The sequence below is a fragment of the Eucalyptus grandis genome, chromosome 5, assembly GCF_016545825.1.
Source record: "Eucalyptus grandis isolate ANBG69807.140 chromosome 5, ASM1654582v1, whole genome shotgun sequence".
NCBI lineage: Eukaryota > Viridiplantae > Streptophyta > Magnoliopsida > Myrtales > Myrtaceae > Eucalyptus > Eucalyptus grandis.
In genome coordinates, this window is record NC_052616.1 from 13,985,782 (window position 1) to 14,004,600 (window position 18,819).

The window sequence follows — 18,819 nt, forward strand, 5'->3', positions numbered from 1 at the left end:
TAACCACACTTAAAAATATCCCAACTTGTTCATCTATTTGAACAAATCGACTATCTTTCAACCAACCCCTTACCCTCATTAAGTCACATAAATTCAGAAAAACATGTCTCTCCATCCTAAATGCTTCATATATCCTATCTTAATGTCCATGAACAATCTCCCTTATCCATTCTCCTCCTGATAATTGATTGTCCCTAATAGGTTCTCTCGTATGCAGGGACGCGTCCATCGCAGCTAAGCAGAACCACACTACCAATATGTTAATATCATCACCCAAGAATTGTTCAACTGGTTGTACTTGCTCATTAGACACACTATTTGATCCCCCTTCCATAGTACCTATACAATCACAAAAATGACCAAAACATCAATATAGATTTTGAAAACACATCCCAATAACAATCAATAACATAAGTCATAAAATCTCAATAAGATATGCCATTACATATAAGTACAAGAGTCTCAACACTAATCATATTTGAATAAACTAAAGATTAATAGATAATATAAGTTCTACAGTCTAATGAAACTCCATGCAATTCATAATATATTTCCAAACATCTACTAAAGGAATTGAAGAAGGCCAATCCTCCTTGCAGGTGTGGATGTAATGAAAGCCTCCCTCCATTCACAACTGACGCATACTCGTTCCACTGCTTTATTGTAAACATCTTGCTCTATCTCGGGCATACTCAGTAGAATCTGGACCACAGTAGATACGGAGAAAGAGTCTACAGGTGGTTGTGTAGTCCCTGAGCTCGCAGAGCCACTACCAGATTGACTTGATGACCTAACTTTCAGAAAATCTTGTATGTCTCTACAAGTTTCAGCAATACTGGATTGGTTACTCTTTCTTCTCCGCTTACTATTTGGAGTTCTATCCAATTTGTGCTTTCCATGAGCTGAAGTTCCAGTATCGTCTGTTGTAAAAAGTCTGTGATCACTGTGGTGTCCAATGAAATCATTTGCATTGCTACTATCATAGTCACCACCTGCATTGACACCATATGCATCGCGACCACTGTTGTCACCACCTACATTGTCATTACCATTGTCATCATCATCCGACACATTCACATCTTCAGCACTTCCTATGGTGTGATCCCCAGTAGCATATGTACCACCAAAAACAATACAGAGCTCAGGATACTTAGGAAATTCATTCTTCCTGAATCTTGCCCACTCGACATTATCCTACAATTTTCACAATAATGACATTTCAGCAATATAATCATACATTTTAAAATTAACATCTGTAATGATATCAAAATGACCACAAAGTTAAGAAATACCTTGATATGAGATTCCCATATACTTGGATCGTCGACAACAACTCTTTTGTTCACATTATCCCAACCAAATCCGGACTAAGAAATGAGTTTGTGAAAACTGCCATACTGTTTTTTTCAGTTTGTTTACCTTGTTCCTCAGCTGTACCATGGTAAATTGGAATCCTGTCTGTCTACTGAGTTTAGACTATACATTCATCCACCCCGCTTTGTTGAAAGTGGAAGAGGTGCGGTCTCCCTTTTTGACCTCATCCACCAATGAACCGATAAGTATATTGGTTACAGACTCCGTCCACTTTACATTGAATGAGTGTCTCTCAGATGCCATTGAATCTTCGACCGATTGAGCATCACATGAGTTATGAATTAAATCATTAACATAAAACCGTAAGAACTACACGCCATACACAAAATTAGCATGGTAACCTATATGGATCCGTATACCCTATCCTATTTTGTGAACGGTCCAACTAAATTATAAGATCTCTAAGATTAAGACAATGAAAAAAGAAGCCGAGAGGCCAACCTTAGCGTGCGGATGATTGTTTCCAAAGTCAGCAAATTGCGATTTATGTGGCAAGGACTGGCAAATTCCGGACAGAGCAAGGGAAAAAGAATATGTCTTCGTGGATTGGCACCGGCAAGGCGGAACTTTGGATGGATCCACCGAAGTTCTCAAAGCATCAGTGTCGATAATGGATCCACCAACACCAGTATTGTTCACTTGGGAAGGAGACAACTAATTGAGATAGAGTGAGGACGTACCTTAAGTAAAGAAAAATTCAAGACAAGAAGCAATAAGGCAACAACTAAACAGCGCCCTCCATTCTTTGCAAATCCATAACTTAAAGAGAAAAAATTGAAGCATTATAGCCATAAGATACCAAGGATCTCGCATAATGTATAATCCCCAACATTCATTTGGAACCAATTGATTCTAAAACCACTTAATAATAGAAGCTCTATGACATTCCCGATGAATTCTAAACCAATTGCTTGAGCAGAGAAGCAAGCGAGCAGACGCTCGCTGCTGCTCACGCTCGAGCGAGCAGAGCAGGAGCCATCAAGCTGAACATTGCCAATAAAAGTGCCGAGAAAGACCAGTAAGTACTGAAGGGGTTCTAAGAATTTCATATATTCAAGAACAACCCAAGTTGTCAAAAAGAAATCGACAAACTTCTCCTCACAGCTCTTATCTCAATTATAATATAACTTCTCTGCATATAGATTGTCCAAAAAACTCTCATCTATATGTCCCGATCATTTCTCAGGAAAAACTCCCTCTGCCAAAATTCCCATCCAAATGCGGGGTACAAAGCAAAATCCTCTCTACCAGAAGGCACACCTTCCTACCAAAAAAAGTCCAACAACGTTGTTCTTATAGATTCACAAAGAATGCACTAAATGAATGAGTCGATAGCTATGCGGTCGCATATGAAAAATGACATGGTAGGGCACAAAGTTTTCACTAGCCAGTTGTCGCGACCTACCCTCGGGGGGAGGGGAGGAGAAGCAACACAGAAAACACCAGCACAAAACAGAGCGAGGGAGAGGATCGAGCCACTTTCTCTCCTCTTTTTTTTTTTTCTTTTTTTTTTACTTTTATTTTTCTCCTCCCCTTTAGTCTACCCCTCTACACGTTCTCTTCTTCGGGCGTCATCTTCTTCCTTTTGTCTTTTTCACTTTTAACACCCATTTTTATCTTTTTCTTCTTCGATAATTTCCTCCCACGCCCGAAACTAGCCGTTCCTTCCGAAGCCTCCATCGCCGAACGCCCAACCCATTCTCTCACGCCGAGCACTATGAGCAAAACAACGGCTGAGCTCGTCGTTTACTTCCAACATCGTCCATCCGAAGCCATTCGTTATTTGCGGCCAAAGTATCCAAGGGTCCAACGGAAAATGAATATAACACAACGAATATCAAGGAAACTCATTGCAGATCACGTATTTTTGAAGGAGTGCAAACCGCCCATCTCAACCATCGTTGGCAGCCGACACCCCCCCATTTATGACCACAAAACGGCGAATGTACAGTGTGCAGACATGAGAGACAACCCAATAGAATATCTTAGACTCCGAGTACTTCCTCATCAGCGAGGACCACCAAGACAAGTTAAAAATTTGCAAAACAGATAGTAAGAACACAAAATGAAACAAAAAGAAAAGAAAAAGGGGAATGCCTAGATTTTGTCTAATGATGCAAATGAAGACCAACAAACAACAAGAGGTTTATAACACGTGAAACCTGCCTATACGTGTTCAAGAACAACCGGGAATCAGTAATGCAAACACCTAGGCTGGATTAGACACATTATCAAACGTGTGGTGAGCATGGACTGGGGGAATAATATTAACGATTTTCAGGACTCGAACTCATTGCCAGACTCAAAGAAATCATCAAAAAAAAAAAGCATCAGAAATCAGTAACATTAGTTCACTCAAACCCGACATGTGTGTGGACTAATAGAAAGAACAAGCCTCGACTTCCGGTTGGATCAAAATGTGGTTGAGCCGCAAGGGTTCATAGAGACACACAGAAAATACTAATATTAGACCAAATCCAACCAATACAGGACAAAACACGAATTGATCTTGAACTCTAACATGCACAGATATTGCGGCCTTCTCTCAGACATTCTATCAAACGGTTGGTATGTGATTTAACCAACATGTTCTAGAGCGAGATTTATTGCAACCTTCGAGCCACAGATGATGCATACAAGCTTAAATAGACGTGTTTCATATTGGAGCTGTCTTATTTTACAATGATTCACTTAAAAATCCCATACTCAAGTTCGGTGTTCCTACATGTTTCACGCTTCGTTCGAGCAAAAGTCGAGCAGTTGGCATGTGTTCATGAACTCGAGTTTTGGGTTCAAACCGGAAAGCATTCCTCAATGTAAGCACGATGCATTAGCCTCAAAACATCACTAATCGCCCTAAACTCGCTTCGTTTTGTCGAGATTTTGGTCAAAAAGTTCTAATGGTCAAGCGAGTTCCAACGAGAGGGGTACTCCTACCTGGCTTAATGGGAAAGGATCGCAGTGGACGGCACCAGTCCCCAACTATTTCAGTCTGCAGCAACTAGACGAACATACTTGCTGTCAATAGCAAACCTTGACGCTCGTTGCTGCTCTCGCTCGAGCAAGCAGAGTAGGGCTCGCTGCTCTGCTGGCTTGAGCAGAGAAGCAAGCGAACAGACGCTCGCTGCTCTGCTCGCTCAAGCGTAAGCAACAGCAAGTGAGCAAACGCTCGCTGCTCTGCTCGCTCTAGCGTGAGCAGTAGCGATCGAGCTGCTCATCTGGGCAAGCCTGCTAGTCCAGATCTCGAGCGAGTAGATGAGCCGCTGCCGCAGATCTGGGCAAGCGTTGGCTGGAGCGAGGCCTCATGCTCGAGCTCCGACCAGCCATCGCCCAGATCTGCGAGGGGTGGCTCTCGTCGAAGCCCTCGTCAATTGGTGAAGGAGGAGCGGTGAGCAGGTTTACCTGGTGAAGGAGCAGCGGCTGTCGGCGTCAGAGAGGACGGCGATGGAGAAGCCGGATGGTCTCGAGACAGAGGTGGCTGTTGGCGCCGGAGAGTGGGAGGCGCCGGAGAGGACGACGGTGGAGAAGCCAGATGGTCTCGAGACAGAGGCGGCTGTCGGCGCCGGAGAGTGGGAGGCACCGGAGAAGACGACGGTGGAGACGCTCGCAGGAGGAGACGCTCGCAGGAGAAGAGGTGGTGTTCGAAGGGCCGAGCAAGAAATAGAAAAAGAAACACGATTTTGTTCCTTTTTTGTTCTTCAAATATGTTTCAGAAATAAGAAACATAAATTTGTTGTTTCTTATTTCTGTTCCCTTTTTGTTTCTAGGAACAAAAAAACAAAAAAGGAACAGAAACGCACCCAAACGCGTTTCTGTTTGTTTTTTGTTCCCAGGAACAAAAAAAAACAGAAAAAGTGTTCAAAAACAGAAAAAAGAAATGCAAACAAACAGGCCCTAATTTGTGCTACAAAAAACACTTCTAGGATAGTCTTTGCATGCATTTGTCAAGCTTTTTCTTTTGGGATAGTCTTTGCATGCATTTGTCATGCTTTTTCTCTTTTTGACTTGTGTGCTTCACATGTGGCAAAGCACTTTAGGCTATGTGAGCATCTTGAACTGTTGTAGTTTAGTAGCTCATAATTGCAATAAATGACTGATCGAGGAGATTATGCATGTTTGTGCTTCCCTCTCTTTTTTTCCGCCCAAGATTGGAGCTTGCTTAAAGGTTAATGAACTTTGATCAATGTAACCTTGCAGAGTGTCGTTTTGGATTCTCTTAAATCTTATGTTATCATCACTTTTTTGCAGAATATTCGTCATAATCGATGATGCCAACCCCTCCAATCAACAACGTTACATCCGTGTTTTGCTATTGTGGCTTAAAATATCCTCTACAAATGATAAGGTCGAAGGACAATCGAGGAAGAAGATGCTACGGTTGCCTAAGATACAACCACAACAATAGAGGAGAAAATTGGAAGAAGTATAGCCCAAGTGCCAAAACTTAGCACAAGAGAACTTAAGTGCCAAAAGTTAGGATCGTGACACATAAGTGTAATTTTTTTTTTAAAAGTGGATACTTAAGTGTCACATCTGACAGATCCCGCCGGAAATCTTATGTGGTAATTTTTTTATTATTTTTGCTTGTCTACATGGCTCACTAGAGAGCTGATTTAGCAAAGAAACGCAAAAACGACATCGTTTTGGCTTGGATTTGAATTTTAATATAAAAAAAATAATTATATTAAATTATAAAAAAATTAAAAATTATATTTTTTTTTTTTAAAAGGAGGGAGGAGCACGTGGCTGAGGGTTGAGCCCTCACCATTGCCATCGCTGCCTTTGCTACCTTCCTTTCGTTGCTGGGAAAGGCCGGTAATGGTGGGGAAGGGTTGGCCGGGGTTGCCCGGCTTTGGTTAGGGTCGGTGACCTTGGCCAACTGGTAGCGAGGGCCCACGAGCCCTCGCCTGGCCTGGCGAAGGGTTGATGCCCACTTGGGGGTCGCCCCATCTAGCGATGACCCTTGGTCGGGCTGGGCGAGGGCCACTAACCCTTGTCGGATCTAGGGGAGGGCCGCGACCCTCGCCCCAAATTTGGGTGAGGGCTCATGGGCCCTCGTTGCTGGTCGGCCCGACTTGCCGGGCCCTCCTCCCCCACCATTGCTAGCCCTTCCAAGCAACGGCGGGGAGGCGGTGGTAGCAAGGGCTCAACCCTTAACCACGTGCTTCCTCCCTCCTTTTTAATTTTAATTTTTTAATGTTTTAAATAAATTTAGTTTTAAATTTAATTTAATTAATTTTTATATTAATTATTTACCATATCAGCAGCAAATGACGTTGTTTTTGCATTTGTCTAGCCACGTCAACGTGCAAAACAACGTCGTTTTGTACTTGTCTTGTCGGAAAATCACCACGTCAACATTTTGGTCGGATTTTCTCACAATTAGCACTTAAGTAATTCATTTTGCTCCGGTTTTGACACTTAAATATCACTTTCCCAACTTTTGGCACTTCAAGTATCTGGCACTTGAATTTGATATGTTGAGCTATTTGTCCTGAGGTTGATTTCTATAGTTTCTTGGTGAACTGTGTAGAAGATATATGCTCTAACTGTTAATGCTTGGAGCTGGAATTTGTAGCAATTTGTTGAAATATGTCAATATCAGATGAGAATCCCTTTATATGGTTATAGCTGAAGTGAATACTTACGGGGCCTGTTTACTTATTAAGCATAACCAAATTTTCAATGATTTAGGGACCAGTAAATTCAATGTGGGGATTAAAAGCATATCTATCTCTATGGGTCTAGCGCTGCATAAGAACTACTTGTTTCCTTTTGACCGAAAATATTAGGGGGAGAACTCTACCACGATTGGGGAATCAATCAAGATGACAACATGGACAGTCAACGATGGACAGCTCTGTCCTTTGCACTTTCCTCCTAGAATAGAAGGTACAGATTTTGCCTTGGCTTTTGGCAATAGCTCAGCTCGCTCTATTCAGCCTGTTATTGAAACCACAGCCCACTACAGATTGGTTATGTTGAATTACGCTCCTTATTCTTCCTTTTCCTTGGGAATCAGAAACATTAGATTTGAATGGGGCTTAGCATAGGACTGGAATGACACCGTTAAAGAGCTGACAATTATTTTGCTTTGATCACTGACGAAAGATTGTTGCATTTAGAGCCACGACATTATTCTCGCTGGCACAAATTCGATGGACAGCTAATGAGTTTGAGTCATTTATGATATGGTATCTTACAAGTGGTCATACATAAACCCGAACTAACAACAAAATTCACGGTGACAACTGAGCTTTGATATTCTGTATCTACAAATTGCCCTTCTTCAAGTGTGCTATTGCATTTTGTGTCGCAAACATTACAAATTATTTGGGAGGATTGGCAGGTTTATAATTTTGATAAACCGTATAGTAAGTCTGAGTCGTCGCAAGCAGCAGAAGCAACACAGCTGCAGCAGCCGACATGAAGGACCATGGAGTGTTGAAGTATGTGTGCATAAACCCAGCCCATCGGACATGCCAATAATTCTGATAAATCTCATTCACTTCCTCAAAGACCTTGGACAAATAGCACCTGTGGATATCAAACGCCACATCTTTCCCGACATTATTGAAGAAACGGGCAACTTCCTTGTCTGTCCCAAAATAATTCTCGATGATCTTGTGGTCGCCCAGGAACCCAGCATCAGCAGGCGTATTGATGAGACACCCCATAAGAGTAGCATAGGTTGTGAAGTACTTGGAGGAATGGCAATAGCACTGCTCAAAAGCAACAAAATTGAGGAACAAAGAGCTCCAGAAATCGTCAATTGTCAAGACTGGAATCTCGAGGACGCCATCTCTGAATTTGACGTCCAAGATGCTGTGAGTCTTCCTTGGCTTGAACTTGACTCCAGCTTGATCGAGCTTCTTCGCACTCTGAATCAGGTGAAGGAATCTGCTTCGCCCCCTTACTTCCTCCTTGCAATAGGGGATATAGCTTAAGCGGAACAAATCAAGCAAATGCTTGCCTTCTTTATTGTAGTACTTCTCCAACACATTCGCCGGTCTCTGCACCATGTAGTTGAAGAACCCCAAGGCAAGCTTGGCCAAGGAGGGGCCATCATTTCCGGATCCAACAGACAGATCAAATAACTTCTGCAGCACAAAGTAAGGAATTTGGTTCTCGAGCCGGAGGAGATCCCTCATTAAGGAAGGCAAAATCCAAGCCATAGTAAATAAAGGGTCGTGTTGATCAGCTGGGTTTATCCTTGCGACTTTGCGGAACAGCTCGATGATGAAGCAGCCATCGAGCACCATCATCTCGATAAGGTCCGGGCTACTGAATTTCAAGGTCTCTGAATAGCTCTTCCGGATCTCTTCCTCCATCGGAGCTACTGCCTCAAAGAAGTCCTTGAGCACAACTGTCTTGCTCTCTGCCCGCAATAGGAGATCGCCTAGGAAGCGCCATTTGTGCTCCTGGATCATCTGGAAGCGCTCACAATGGTGGAAGGGACCGATGGAGACGATATGAGGCCGGTAGGCCTTTTCATTGATCTCCGATAGGCTCTGAGGGACTCGGAAGATGCAGCAAGAATCTGTTCCTGCCCCCGTGTTCAAGAGCTTTGGCAATTCCTGCATTTTCCCTTCCACTTTCGATAAAAAAACTCGTGTCGATATGGACGACATGGTGAACGGAGCTTCCGTTCTCTGCGGTGTGGTCGCCACAGGCGTTTGATTCTCCGGACATCTGTGCTTAATTGCCAAAAACTAAATGCTGCTCTGGGATAGATTCAGAGCAGAAAAGTTCTATCTTTCAGAGGAGGAAGCTATGGCTTCTCTTTTGTTCCCACCCATGAAAGAAAGGACAAATACCACACGGAAGAGACGACACACCGGCTTCTCGGAAATTATCATATAAAAGGACTCGATCCTTTGTCTTTTTCTTGGGCAGTCGATTAGGGAGACGAAGACTTAGGTTGCTAGACTCGATCAAGAGCGCGATGCGCTTGTTTTCTTGGTTAGCGGTGAGCGAGCTATCTTAATCGAGCAGTGCGCGGCGAGGAAATGGGGCCAACATGTTTGTTGATAAGGCATTGCTGGATTCCTCGCAGCTTCTTTTTCGCAGGTCACAGCTCGGACAGGTTGCTGAAAATTATTTGCACATAGACTTGCTTTACCAAGTCAGCTTTTTGAATCTCCCTTTCTTTTCCTTACAAATTCGCACGAAGTCGCCTAGTGCTTGATGTGGGTCATCATTATGTCGAGCCCCTTTCAATGAACTTTCCGCTGAACATCGTTTGAAGCCTGATTACTACACACGAGGGTCAGATGTTGCGACGGCAGATCTTGATGGCTGCGAATCATGTCATCAGAAAATGACCGCCGTGATTTTAAGATTAAGCATTGTTTCCTGAGCGAACCAGCCATCCATCGCGAATTGCATCGCAACGAACTTGATTCGTCTTAGTGCATGGAGTTTCGACGAGGTTGTACTGGTGTTGCGGAGATGCGTGGGTTACTAGGAAGGAGAATTTAAGAGATGCAAAATGGGGATTGATGAGTTCATTTCGAATTAGGCCTATTACCCTAGTTTTTTGTTATTTCTCTTTTTCATTTGTTTTTTCGTTGGGTCAAAGTCTTTGTGCAGGTCATCGACATAAATTTGGCATCTCCTATAGTAACCTTGTTAATAATATAAAGTTATTTCTGAAAGTACTGGTACAGCTACCAGTCAAACGACACTCGTTCAAGGAGAACCTGTTATCAAAAGTTTGGACAGCTGGTAAAGAATTTCTAAATTCTACTGGTACAGAAAGAGTTCTGGCTTTTCTCCCTAGCAGACCTGCATAATCGTGGGACCGGTTCATCTGGTCGCAATTTAAACTTTCGATTGCATAACACCCAACAGAGTCCGCAAGATTTGCAGCTCAAATTTCATTTGCAAGATGCAACACAAACTTCATCCATTGGATCAATGGAAAGCAGTGACCCCGCTGGGGGCAAGAAATAGCTTAACAATGAGCAGGACTCGCCACTCGAAAGACTTGACAGCATCTACTCCCAAAACCAGCTTTTCCTTTCCTTGCAGATGGTCCCTCCTCCTCCTCCTCCTCTCACACCTTCTCTGAACTTGATTATCACCAAGTGCTTGAAATCTCCCATGACCATTCAAATTGTGATTGCAATTTGTCTCTGAAGCACGAATTCATACACCTATTTCAGGTATAATCACATTAGCTTTTGACTCTCCTATTTGTCCCCTGTCAGAGTCTTACCATTTCAATACCCTTTTGTTGGCCATTGCTAGGCACAAGTTTCTCCATTTTCGGGAAGCATCTTGGGATTCCTCTTCTTCATTTGCCTTTCCAATTACATGACATATTAATGATTGTTGACTTGTAGATGTAGAAGCCACTTACTGAATCTGTTTGACCTTGGTGGCAACTGCCAATGTTAAAAGTTGCTCTGCTGTTGTGAAGAGAATCTATAGATTAACGTGTTGGAATGTAAGATTATAGAAATCCCAGTGAGCAATTTCTTGTTCAAGCACAAAGTACAATGTTTGATTTCTTCTCTATTGGAACCTTGTGCGTCTTTTTCCTTCTATACCTAGTTGAATGCCAATTGTTATGCTTTCTTCATGGCCTTCCCTGTAATGTGCTTTCCGCTGTGAATGGATCTTGCATCATCACTTATAAATAGGAATCTTATTTAGAGGTACACTCTCATGAGTTATGTGAATTTGATATGTCAAGCGATTCGTCCTGAGGCTGAATTCTATAGTTTTCCAATGAACTTTGTAGAAGACATGTGCTCTAACTATTATGCTTGGAGCTGGAATTCAGAGTAACTCATTGAGATGTGTCAATATCAGATGAGAATCCCTTAATATGGTTATAGGTGAAGTGACTACATGTCGGACCTATTTAGTTATTAGGCAGAACCAAATTTTCAATGATTTAGGGATCAGTAATTTCAATTCATAGTAAAATCTGTACCTTCTCTTCTAGGAGGAAAGTGCGAAGAACTACTTTACATTAGGGGGAGAACTCTACCACGATTGGGAAATCTTTGAAGATGACAACATGGACAGTCAACGATGGACGGCTCTGTCCTTCGCACTTTCCTCCTTCTAGAAGAGAAGGTACAGATTTTGCCTCGGCTTTTGGCAATAGCTGAGCTCGCTTTATTCAGCCTGTTGATGAAACCACAGCCCACTACAGATTGGTTATGTTGAATTTCGCTCTCTTATTCTTCCTTGTTCTTGTGAATCGGAAACAATAGATTTGAATGGGGGTTAGCATAGGACTGGAATGACACGATTGGAGAGCTGACGAATTATCTTGCTTTGATCACTGGCAAAACATTGTTGCAATTAGAGCCACAGCTTTATTTTCGTTGGCACAAATTTGGTGGACAACTAATGAGTTCGAATCGTATACGATGTGGTATCTTACAGTAGTTAGACATAAATATGAACTCACAACAAAATTCATAATCACAACTGAGCGTTGATATTCTGTATCTACAAATTGCCCTTTCTCGAGTGTGGTATTGCATTTTGTGTCGCAAACATTACGAATTATTTGGGAGGATCGGCAGGTTTATAATTTTGATAAACCGTATAGAAAGTCTGAGTCATGGCAAGCAGCAGAAGCGACACAGCTACAGCAGCCGACATGAAGGACCACGGAGTGTTGAAGTATGCCTGCATGGACCCGGCCCATCGGGCATGCCAATAATTCTGATAAATCTCATTCACTTCCTCAAAGACCTTGGACAAATAGGTCCTGTGGATATCAAACGCCACATCTTTCCTGACATTATTGAAGAAACGGGCAACTTCCTTGTCCGTCCCAAAATAATTCTCGATGATCTTGTGGTCGCCTAGGAACCCAGCATCGGCAGGCGTATTGATGAGACACCCCATGAGAGTAGCATAGGTTGTGATGTACTTGGAGGAATCGCGATAGCACTGCTCAAAAGCAACAAAATTGAGGAACAAAGGACTCAAGAAGTCGTCAATTGTCAAGGCTCGAATCTTGAGGACGCCATTTCTGAATTTGACGTCCAAGATGCTGTGAGTCTTCCTTGGCTTGAACTTGACTCCAGCTTGATCGAGCTTCTTCGCGCTTTGAATCAGGTGGAAGAATCTGCTTGGCCTCCTTACTTCCTCCTTGCAATCGGGGATATAGCTCAAGCGGAACAAATCAAGCAAATGCTTGCCTTCTTTATCGTAGTACTTCTCCAACACATGCGCCGGTCTCTACACCATGCAATTGAAGAACCACAAGGCAAGCTTGGCCAAGGAGGGACCATCTTTTCCAGATCCAACAGACAGATCAAATAACTTCTGCAGCACAAAGTAAGGAATTTGGTTCTTGAGCCGGAGGAGATCCCTCATTAAGAAAGGGAAAACCCAAGCCATAGTAGATAAAGGGTTGTGGGGATCAGCTGGGACTTTTTTCGCGATAGTTAAGAAAGGGTCGTCGAGATCAGCTAGGACTATACTTGCGACTTGGCAGAACAGCTCGATGATGAAGCAGCCATCGAGCACCATCATCCGGATAAGGTCCCGGCCATCGAGTTCCAAGGTCTCCGAATAGCTCTTCCGGATCTCCTTCTCCATCAGAGCTACTGCCTCGAAGAAGTCGTTGAGCACAACTCTCTTGCTTTCCGCCAGTAATAGGAGATCGCCTAGGAACCACCATTTTTGCTCCTGGATCATCTGGAATTGCGTCTTCCCATGGTGGAAGGGGCCGATGGAGACGATATAAGGATGGTAGGCCTTTTTATTGATTTCCGATAGGCTCTGAGGGACTCGGAAGATGCAGCAAGATTCTCTTCCTGCCCCCGTGGTCAAGAGCCTCGGCAATTCCTGCATACTCCTTTCCACTTCCGGCAAGAAACTCTCGTCGATATGGACGACATGGTGAACGGAGCTCTCTGCGATGTGGTCGCCATGGGAATTTGATTCTTCGGGCATCTGTGCTTAAATGCCAAAAACTATATGTTGCTCGGGTAGATTCAAAGCAAAAAAAGTTCTATCTTTCAGAGGAGGAAGCTTTAGCTTCTCTTTTGTTCCCACTCATGAAAGTGCCAGGGTCTCATGAATCATGTATAAGCAAAATTAACATAAACACAACGAAAACAAAGATGAAATATTTCTATACGTGTATCTCAAAGGCATTGTTCGTGCATTTAAATAAAAAAATTTGAATATAAAAAGGGAGTTAAACAAATTACCTCTATAAGCGTGTTTTAAACGAATTAGTTCGGATGTTTTTCAGTTTAAGCTCACAAACGTCAGACCTTTAATTCAGACACACCATCAATGACGTTGAATGGAAGAGAGAATTCGCAAATAATCACTACTATGATTGTGCTAGTAATTTCGTGGAGATAATCCTCCGTATCCTTTATGTTTTAGCCATGACCTGAATGAGAGAGAATCCCTTTTCTCTCTTGCGTACACCAACACACGAAAACACACGCACATTTTTTTAGCAACTGTTGCTTATGCCTTCCTTTTATGCGGTGCGACAATTAGTAACCATTGCTACATGTGGGAAACCATCCCACAATCATGCACTTTTTTGTTCTTTTTGTAAAAAATTAAAAATTAAAAACACGCACATGTGATGTGCATTGCACACAGTCAGCAACAATTGCTGACGGTGTGCACATTTTAATTAATTAAATAAATGAATAAATAATTTTATAATCAATCTTTTTTTAATTATATAACTAAAAAAAATAAAAATGACGTAATCTTTATGTGTGCATTTGGGGTATATTAACATATATTCACTTCAAGCATGCGTGTGCATCATATGCACGTAGGCTTATGACTATAATACAAATCAAATTAAATCCCATTTAATTTAATTTCAGGTCGACTCAATTCGATTGCAGTAATTGCAAACACATTTGTAACAATAATTCTCTCTTGTTCCACGTTATCTTAATTGTTTATGGTGTACGACATTCCTAGGTTCATCACTAAGCTGGTAGTAAGACTCATACTAACATATTAGTACTACTAAAAAAATTAATTGTCTCGATTAATCTTTGTGTCCTACAAGCCATGATTGACATCTAGCAAGTGAATGTTTTAAAAACATAATGAACTTGCCAGTTTTGATTAAATGTAATTCAATCCCTCTGTCTTACTATGTCCGGATTGAACAAAAATCATGGAATATTTGTTAAGTCACAAATTCAATTATATGCACAAATCTAATTGACATACATTTAATTTAAGACATAAATAATTTATTCTCGGTTACAACCCCGGCCATTGATTTCAATGCATTATCATAATTAGATCGCATTGAACATTATTATTATACCTTACATATAACAAGGAGACGGATTTCATATTGCGTATACGTGCAACTTCGTATATGAACAAACTATGACCATCGGGTATAAAGATGGATCAACGACCCGGCATTATGTGCTCCCGCGAACCATAGTTGTTCGACACACAAGTTAACATTATGTCTCATGTCTAAGGATTATTTACACAAAATCAAAGCATGAACAATTAGACATTGACCATGCTAAAAGCTTTCATGTTGCTAATTCTTCTATAATGAGAGTATTAGAATTACTTCATGCAAAAACAAGATAAGATAATTGATGAAATCATTTGGTCACATTAAACAAGTGTCATATCTCATGCAAGGTGCCGCCTACGCATGAAGACACTTTTCTCTCTTCTCCGTGGCGTCCTTAATCCAAGTATTTGATACACCCTTTGGCCTTCTCTAAGGGATAAAATACTTGAATTTCATGATTTTCTACATATTCAGATTCATCACATTCCCCTAAGAAATCAACATGATCTTTACCTATTAGAGATTGCATTTTGGTTGTGATTTGAGAACGAAGACGTAACAATACTATAGTTACAAGCTCCTCTGTTACATCATGATTGGCACTATCATTCATAACACTGAAAGCTAACTGTATCAATCTCTTCAAATGCAGTATCTTTGATTTAACCGCATCATTAGAGAGCTTTGTACAACATCTTCACAATAAGTCCCATGTTTTGCAACTTTTGTCCACCTCTTTAAAATATATTGCAATGGAATGCTTGTAGCATTTGCAACATTTGTCAAGATGCATAGAATATGCCTACATAATCATCATTGCATTTCAAATAACTTATAGTTACAAGAAATGGTTGGACTAAAATGCACAATATGCTTTTATTCACTACTTTCGGTTCCCACGATATAAATATGTAAATGCCCATCAGTTTTAAATCGAAGAACATGTTCGGATAAAACATGCAAAAACTAAGCTTGAAAATTCTTGTAAATGACATGAGTATATACTTGTGCAGCATGTTGCAAATTCTATTATTTTCAACCACAATATGTGACTTTCCTCGAGCACACTCAAAATTATCAACAATTTTAGCGTTGTGCATTTTTTCAGCTTGCTTCTCATAATGATTGACAAATTCATATAAAGTCATCGTCTTACATGCTATATCTTGAAATATATTATTTGTGCTCTCACTCTTTGTGTAGATCTAATTTCTACAAAAAAAAAAAAAAAAAAAAATCACGGCCAAATTCAGGACACCATTCATGACACAAGCGATATAGATTAGCCAACCATTTATTCTCACCTAAACTCCACTCCTGACACATAGCTTTCCAAGTGGTCTCCATTTCAATTTCAGATTCACAATGATATAGAAGCTTGTGTCAATATTTATCATGAAAACTTGGCTTTCCAAGAAGATGTGCAATATGATGCGTATCATTTTTCTTAATACGCCATATACATAAACGATGATCAGAATTCAGGAAAACAGTTCTAATACCATTTGCCATAGTATGATATTGATTAGTGAAAATGGTTTTATGTGCTTTATTACCCATTGCCTCAAAAAAAAAATTGAAATGCCCAAACAAAAGAAGCAATAGTTTCATTCATTAGAAATACACAACCAAACATAACATATTTCTAGTGATAATTCAAGCCAACAAAAGGCGCTCATATCATATTGTATTTATTTGTATCAAACACTATTACATCTCCAAAACTATTATAGTCCAACTTGGATATATCATTAGACTAAAAAACATTGGTCAACCTCTAATCCTCATCCAATTGAAACAAGAAAAATTGCTTCCATTTGATTGTAAGTAATTAAAATGGTTGATGAGTCTTTGATAATCACCTATATCAATCAGATTCATTCATTTTTATTATAAGAAATTTTGACAATCACGTAATGTGAAACCAATATTATTTGACTCACCTACTTCATCACAAAGATAAAAATATGCTTTTGTAACCCTTATAACGGCCTCGATCATAGAAGTCAAAATACATTTGCTAGTGTCTGTAATGTGTCGATATAAGCGTATAAGGTGTTTTTGTTTATCCTCAATGAAATGATGATTATGAATATCTTCAAACTTGGTAACTTCCCAGACTCTATTTTTTATTTTAAATTTAATGCAAGCCTAACATCCTGTTCTCCTCACCGTCTTATAAATATTTCTTTGTTCATGAGGTGGGATTAGTGGAAAGTGTCATTCACAATTACATATAAATGTACATCTTCGCAATACTTCTTTACTATTATTCGTTTTTTATCATTTTCGCACTACAAATCCTTTGCAAATTGCATATGCATTATATGCATTATAGGCTTCATTCTCATTAGCAAACGCCATACCATTTCTGAATTCAAATTCTTCATTAATATTGTGTGCAATGATATTATCCTTTGAAACCTCTATAATATGAGGAAAATATTTAATCATTTAAAGAAGAAAATGAAGTAAATACAAATTTAATTCTAAAAAGATGAAGTCATACCTATTTTGCCCGATAATAGTTCGACTTTTACTAGAAATGAATGTCAAACACAAGTTTTGGTGTTCACCAACTTTAGGTTCTTCATAATTACAACCTCATAATCATTTGCAAAAACCTTTTGGCCAACATATTCTGGTATTATAAACAACAATTATCCATTAGCAAATAATAATTAAAATTGAAAGCGAAATAAAAATAAAAGCAACAATTATTAGTCTAGATTACTAATAGCAGGAGTACTATTCAACCTTACCAAGAACAGGGCAACATATGAATTAGATTGTCGAAAAGATTGAGAACACTCAAAGAACAAAGAAAAACACAAAAGCCCTAAGGTTTTCTAATCTAAAATTTATGCATCAACAACAATAACAACCACAATCATAAAGAATCGAGATTTTTGCTTTTACCTTAAAGCAGAATACTAAAGTAATGAACATGACGAAAATTCCTGACGCCAACGTAGTATTCTCATTCTTGTCTCTCCAAAGCAACTACAAGAAATTGCATAGAGCCATTTACAGATAAAAGTTATTCGGTTACATGGAAGCTCTTATAAAGGCAATCAAAATAAAACAAAATCTATTGATTCAAAATACATCAGAATAGCCAATACTAACTAGAATATATATATAAGGTGTTGGGCATGTTTGATTTAAAATTGTACCTTACAATACTTGGAAGACCAATAATAATTAGGGAATGCATTACATGGACAAAATAACACCAATTGCAAATCAACCATGACAAACTAGGAGGGGCAAGCTATCATATTCATATTCCGAAAGTGCTTAACAACATTCAATAATTGTTCGAAGAACATCTTGTGAAGTAATCATTGTCTAAACTAAAGCACATGTACTTATAAACAACATAATTGAGTAAAACAAGGCATTGGTCTCTTCTATGACATATGTGCAAAGTCAAGTGTACATTAATCTTCACAATCAAGAGGAGATGCGACCTTTACAAGAATCTCTTCCCTTTCTTGTTTCAACAGACTTGGAGCCTTTACCTATAACCGAACAATAACCACTTTTATCATAGTGTATATCTATGGAAGAGTAAGCATAAGGATAACAGATGCAATAAGCACTTATATCATTTTCGGACTTAAATGTCCATGCTTTGTTGATGTTGCAAATGTCATGAACTCTTTAAGTAATTGAGATTGAGAAGCTTAGTCTTTTTCAATTGCAATGTCCATCCCTAAGTGCGTCACCATGTGAGGAACATTCTAAAAAACCAAAACACTTTAATAACATCAATGATATAACCAATTTTTTGCATATAAAATGACCGGCTTGACAAACCGCATTCCTTTTATGCTTTCTCTTGTGAGCGTGATGGATGGGGAAAATTCCCACCATAACACATGAGACTTCTATTGCACTCTCATACCGATACATTATTACTAAAGGCAGCATAAATGAAGTTGGAAAGAATTTCTTTCATGTCAACCACCAAACTAACTTTCATTTGGGCTCGTGAAACCAGTCTGGAGTATAATTAAATAGCATGAAAATCTAGTAAATCTTACACAAATATATTACTCTTATTTTGCTAATTAAATTGGATGACCAACTAAGAAATGTATAAAATCATAAACAAAGAATAAAAAGATCAATTTCACTTCCAGCAATTTATA

At 39.9% G+C, this 18,819-nt stretch overlaps 2 protein-coding genes across 2 annotated transcripts; both read right to left on the reverse strand.

The window, feature by feature from the left end:
• Positions 1–7,703: 7,703 nt before the first annotated feature.
• On the reverse strand, positions 7,704–8,957 carry LOC104444295 (UPF0481 protein At3g47200). Its single transcript, XM_010057952.3, has one exon. The coding sequence runs from the start codon at positions 8,955–8,957 to the stop codon at positions 7,704–7,706; it is 1,254 nt and encodes a 417-aa protein (XP_010056254.2).
• A 2,944-nt stretch (positions 8,958–11,901) lies between these two features.
• On the reverse strand, positions 11,902–13,305 carry LOC104446259 (UPF0481 protein At3g47200). Its single transcript, XM_010060138.1, has 2 exons — positions 12,655–13,305; positions 11,902–12,585 (listed from the first exon to the last, which is right to left on the reverse strand). The coding sequence occupies exons 1-2, from the start codon at positions 13,303–13,305 to the stop codon at positions 11,902–11,904; spliced, it is 1,335 nt and encodes a 444-aa protein (XP_010058440.1).
• Between the last annotated feature and the right edge of the window lie 5,514 nt (positions 13,306–18,819).

What these genes read in the sequence shown, in the direction of transcription:
- LOC104444295 (XM_010057952.3), bottom strand. Translation starts at nt 8,957, where the DNA reads ATGCAGGAATTGCCAAAGCTCTTGAACACGGGGGCAGGAACAGATTCT.
- LOC104446259 (XM_010060138.1), bottom strand. Translation starts at nt 13,305, where the DNA reads ATGCCCGAAGAATCAAATTCCCATGGCGACCACATCGCAGAGAGCTCC. An exon ending in AGAAGTTATTTGATCTGTCT is followed by an intron (nt 12,586 to 12,654) that starts GTTGGATCTGGA and finishes TGCATGGTGTAG; the next exon opens with AGACCGGCGCATGTGTTGGA.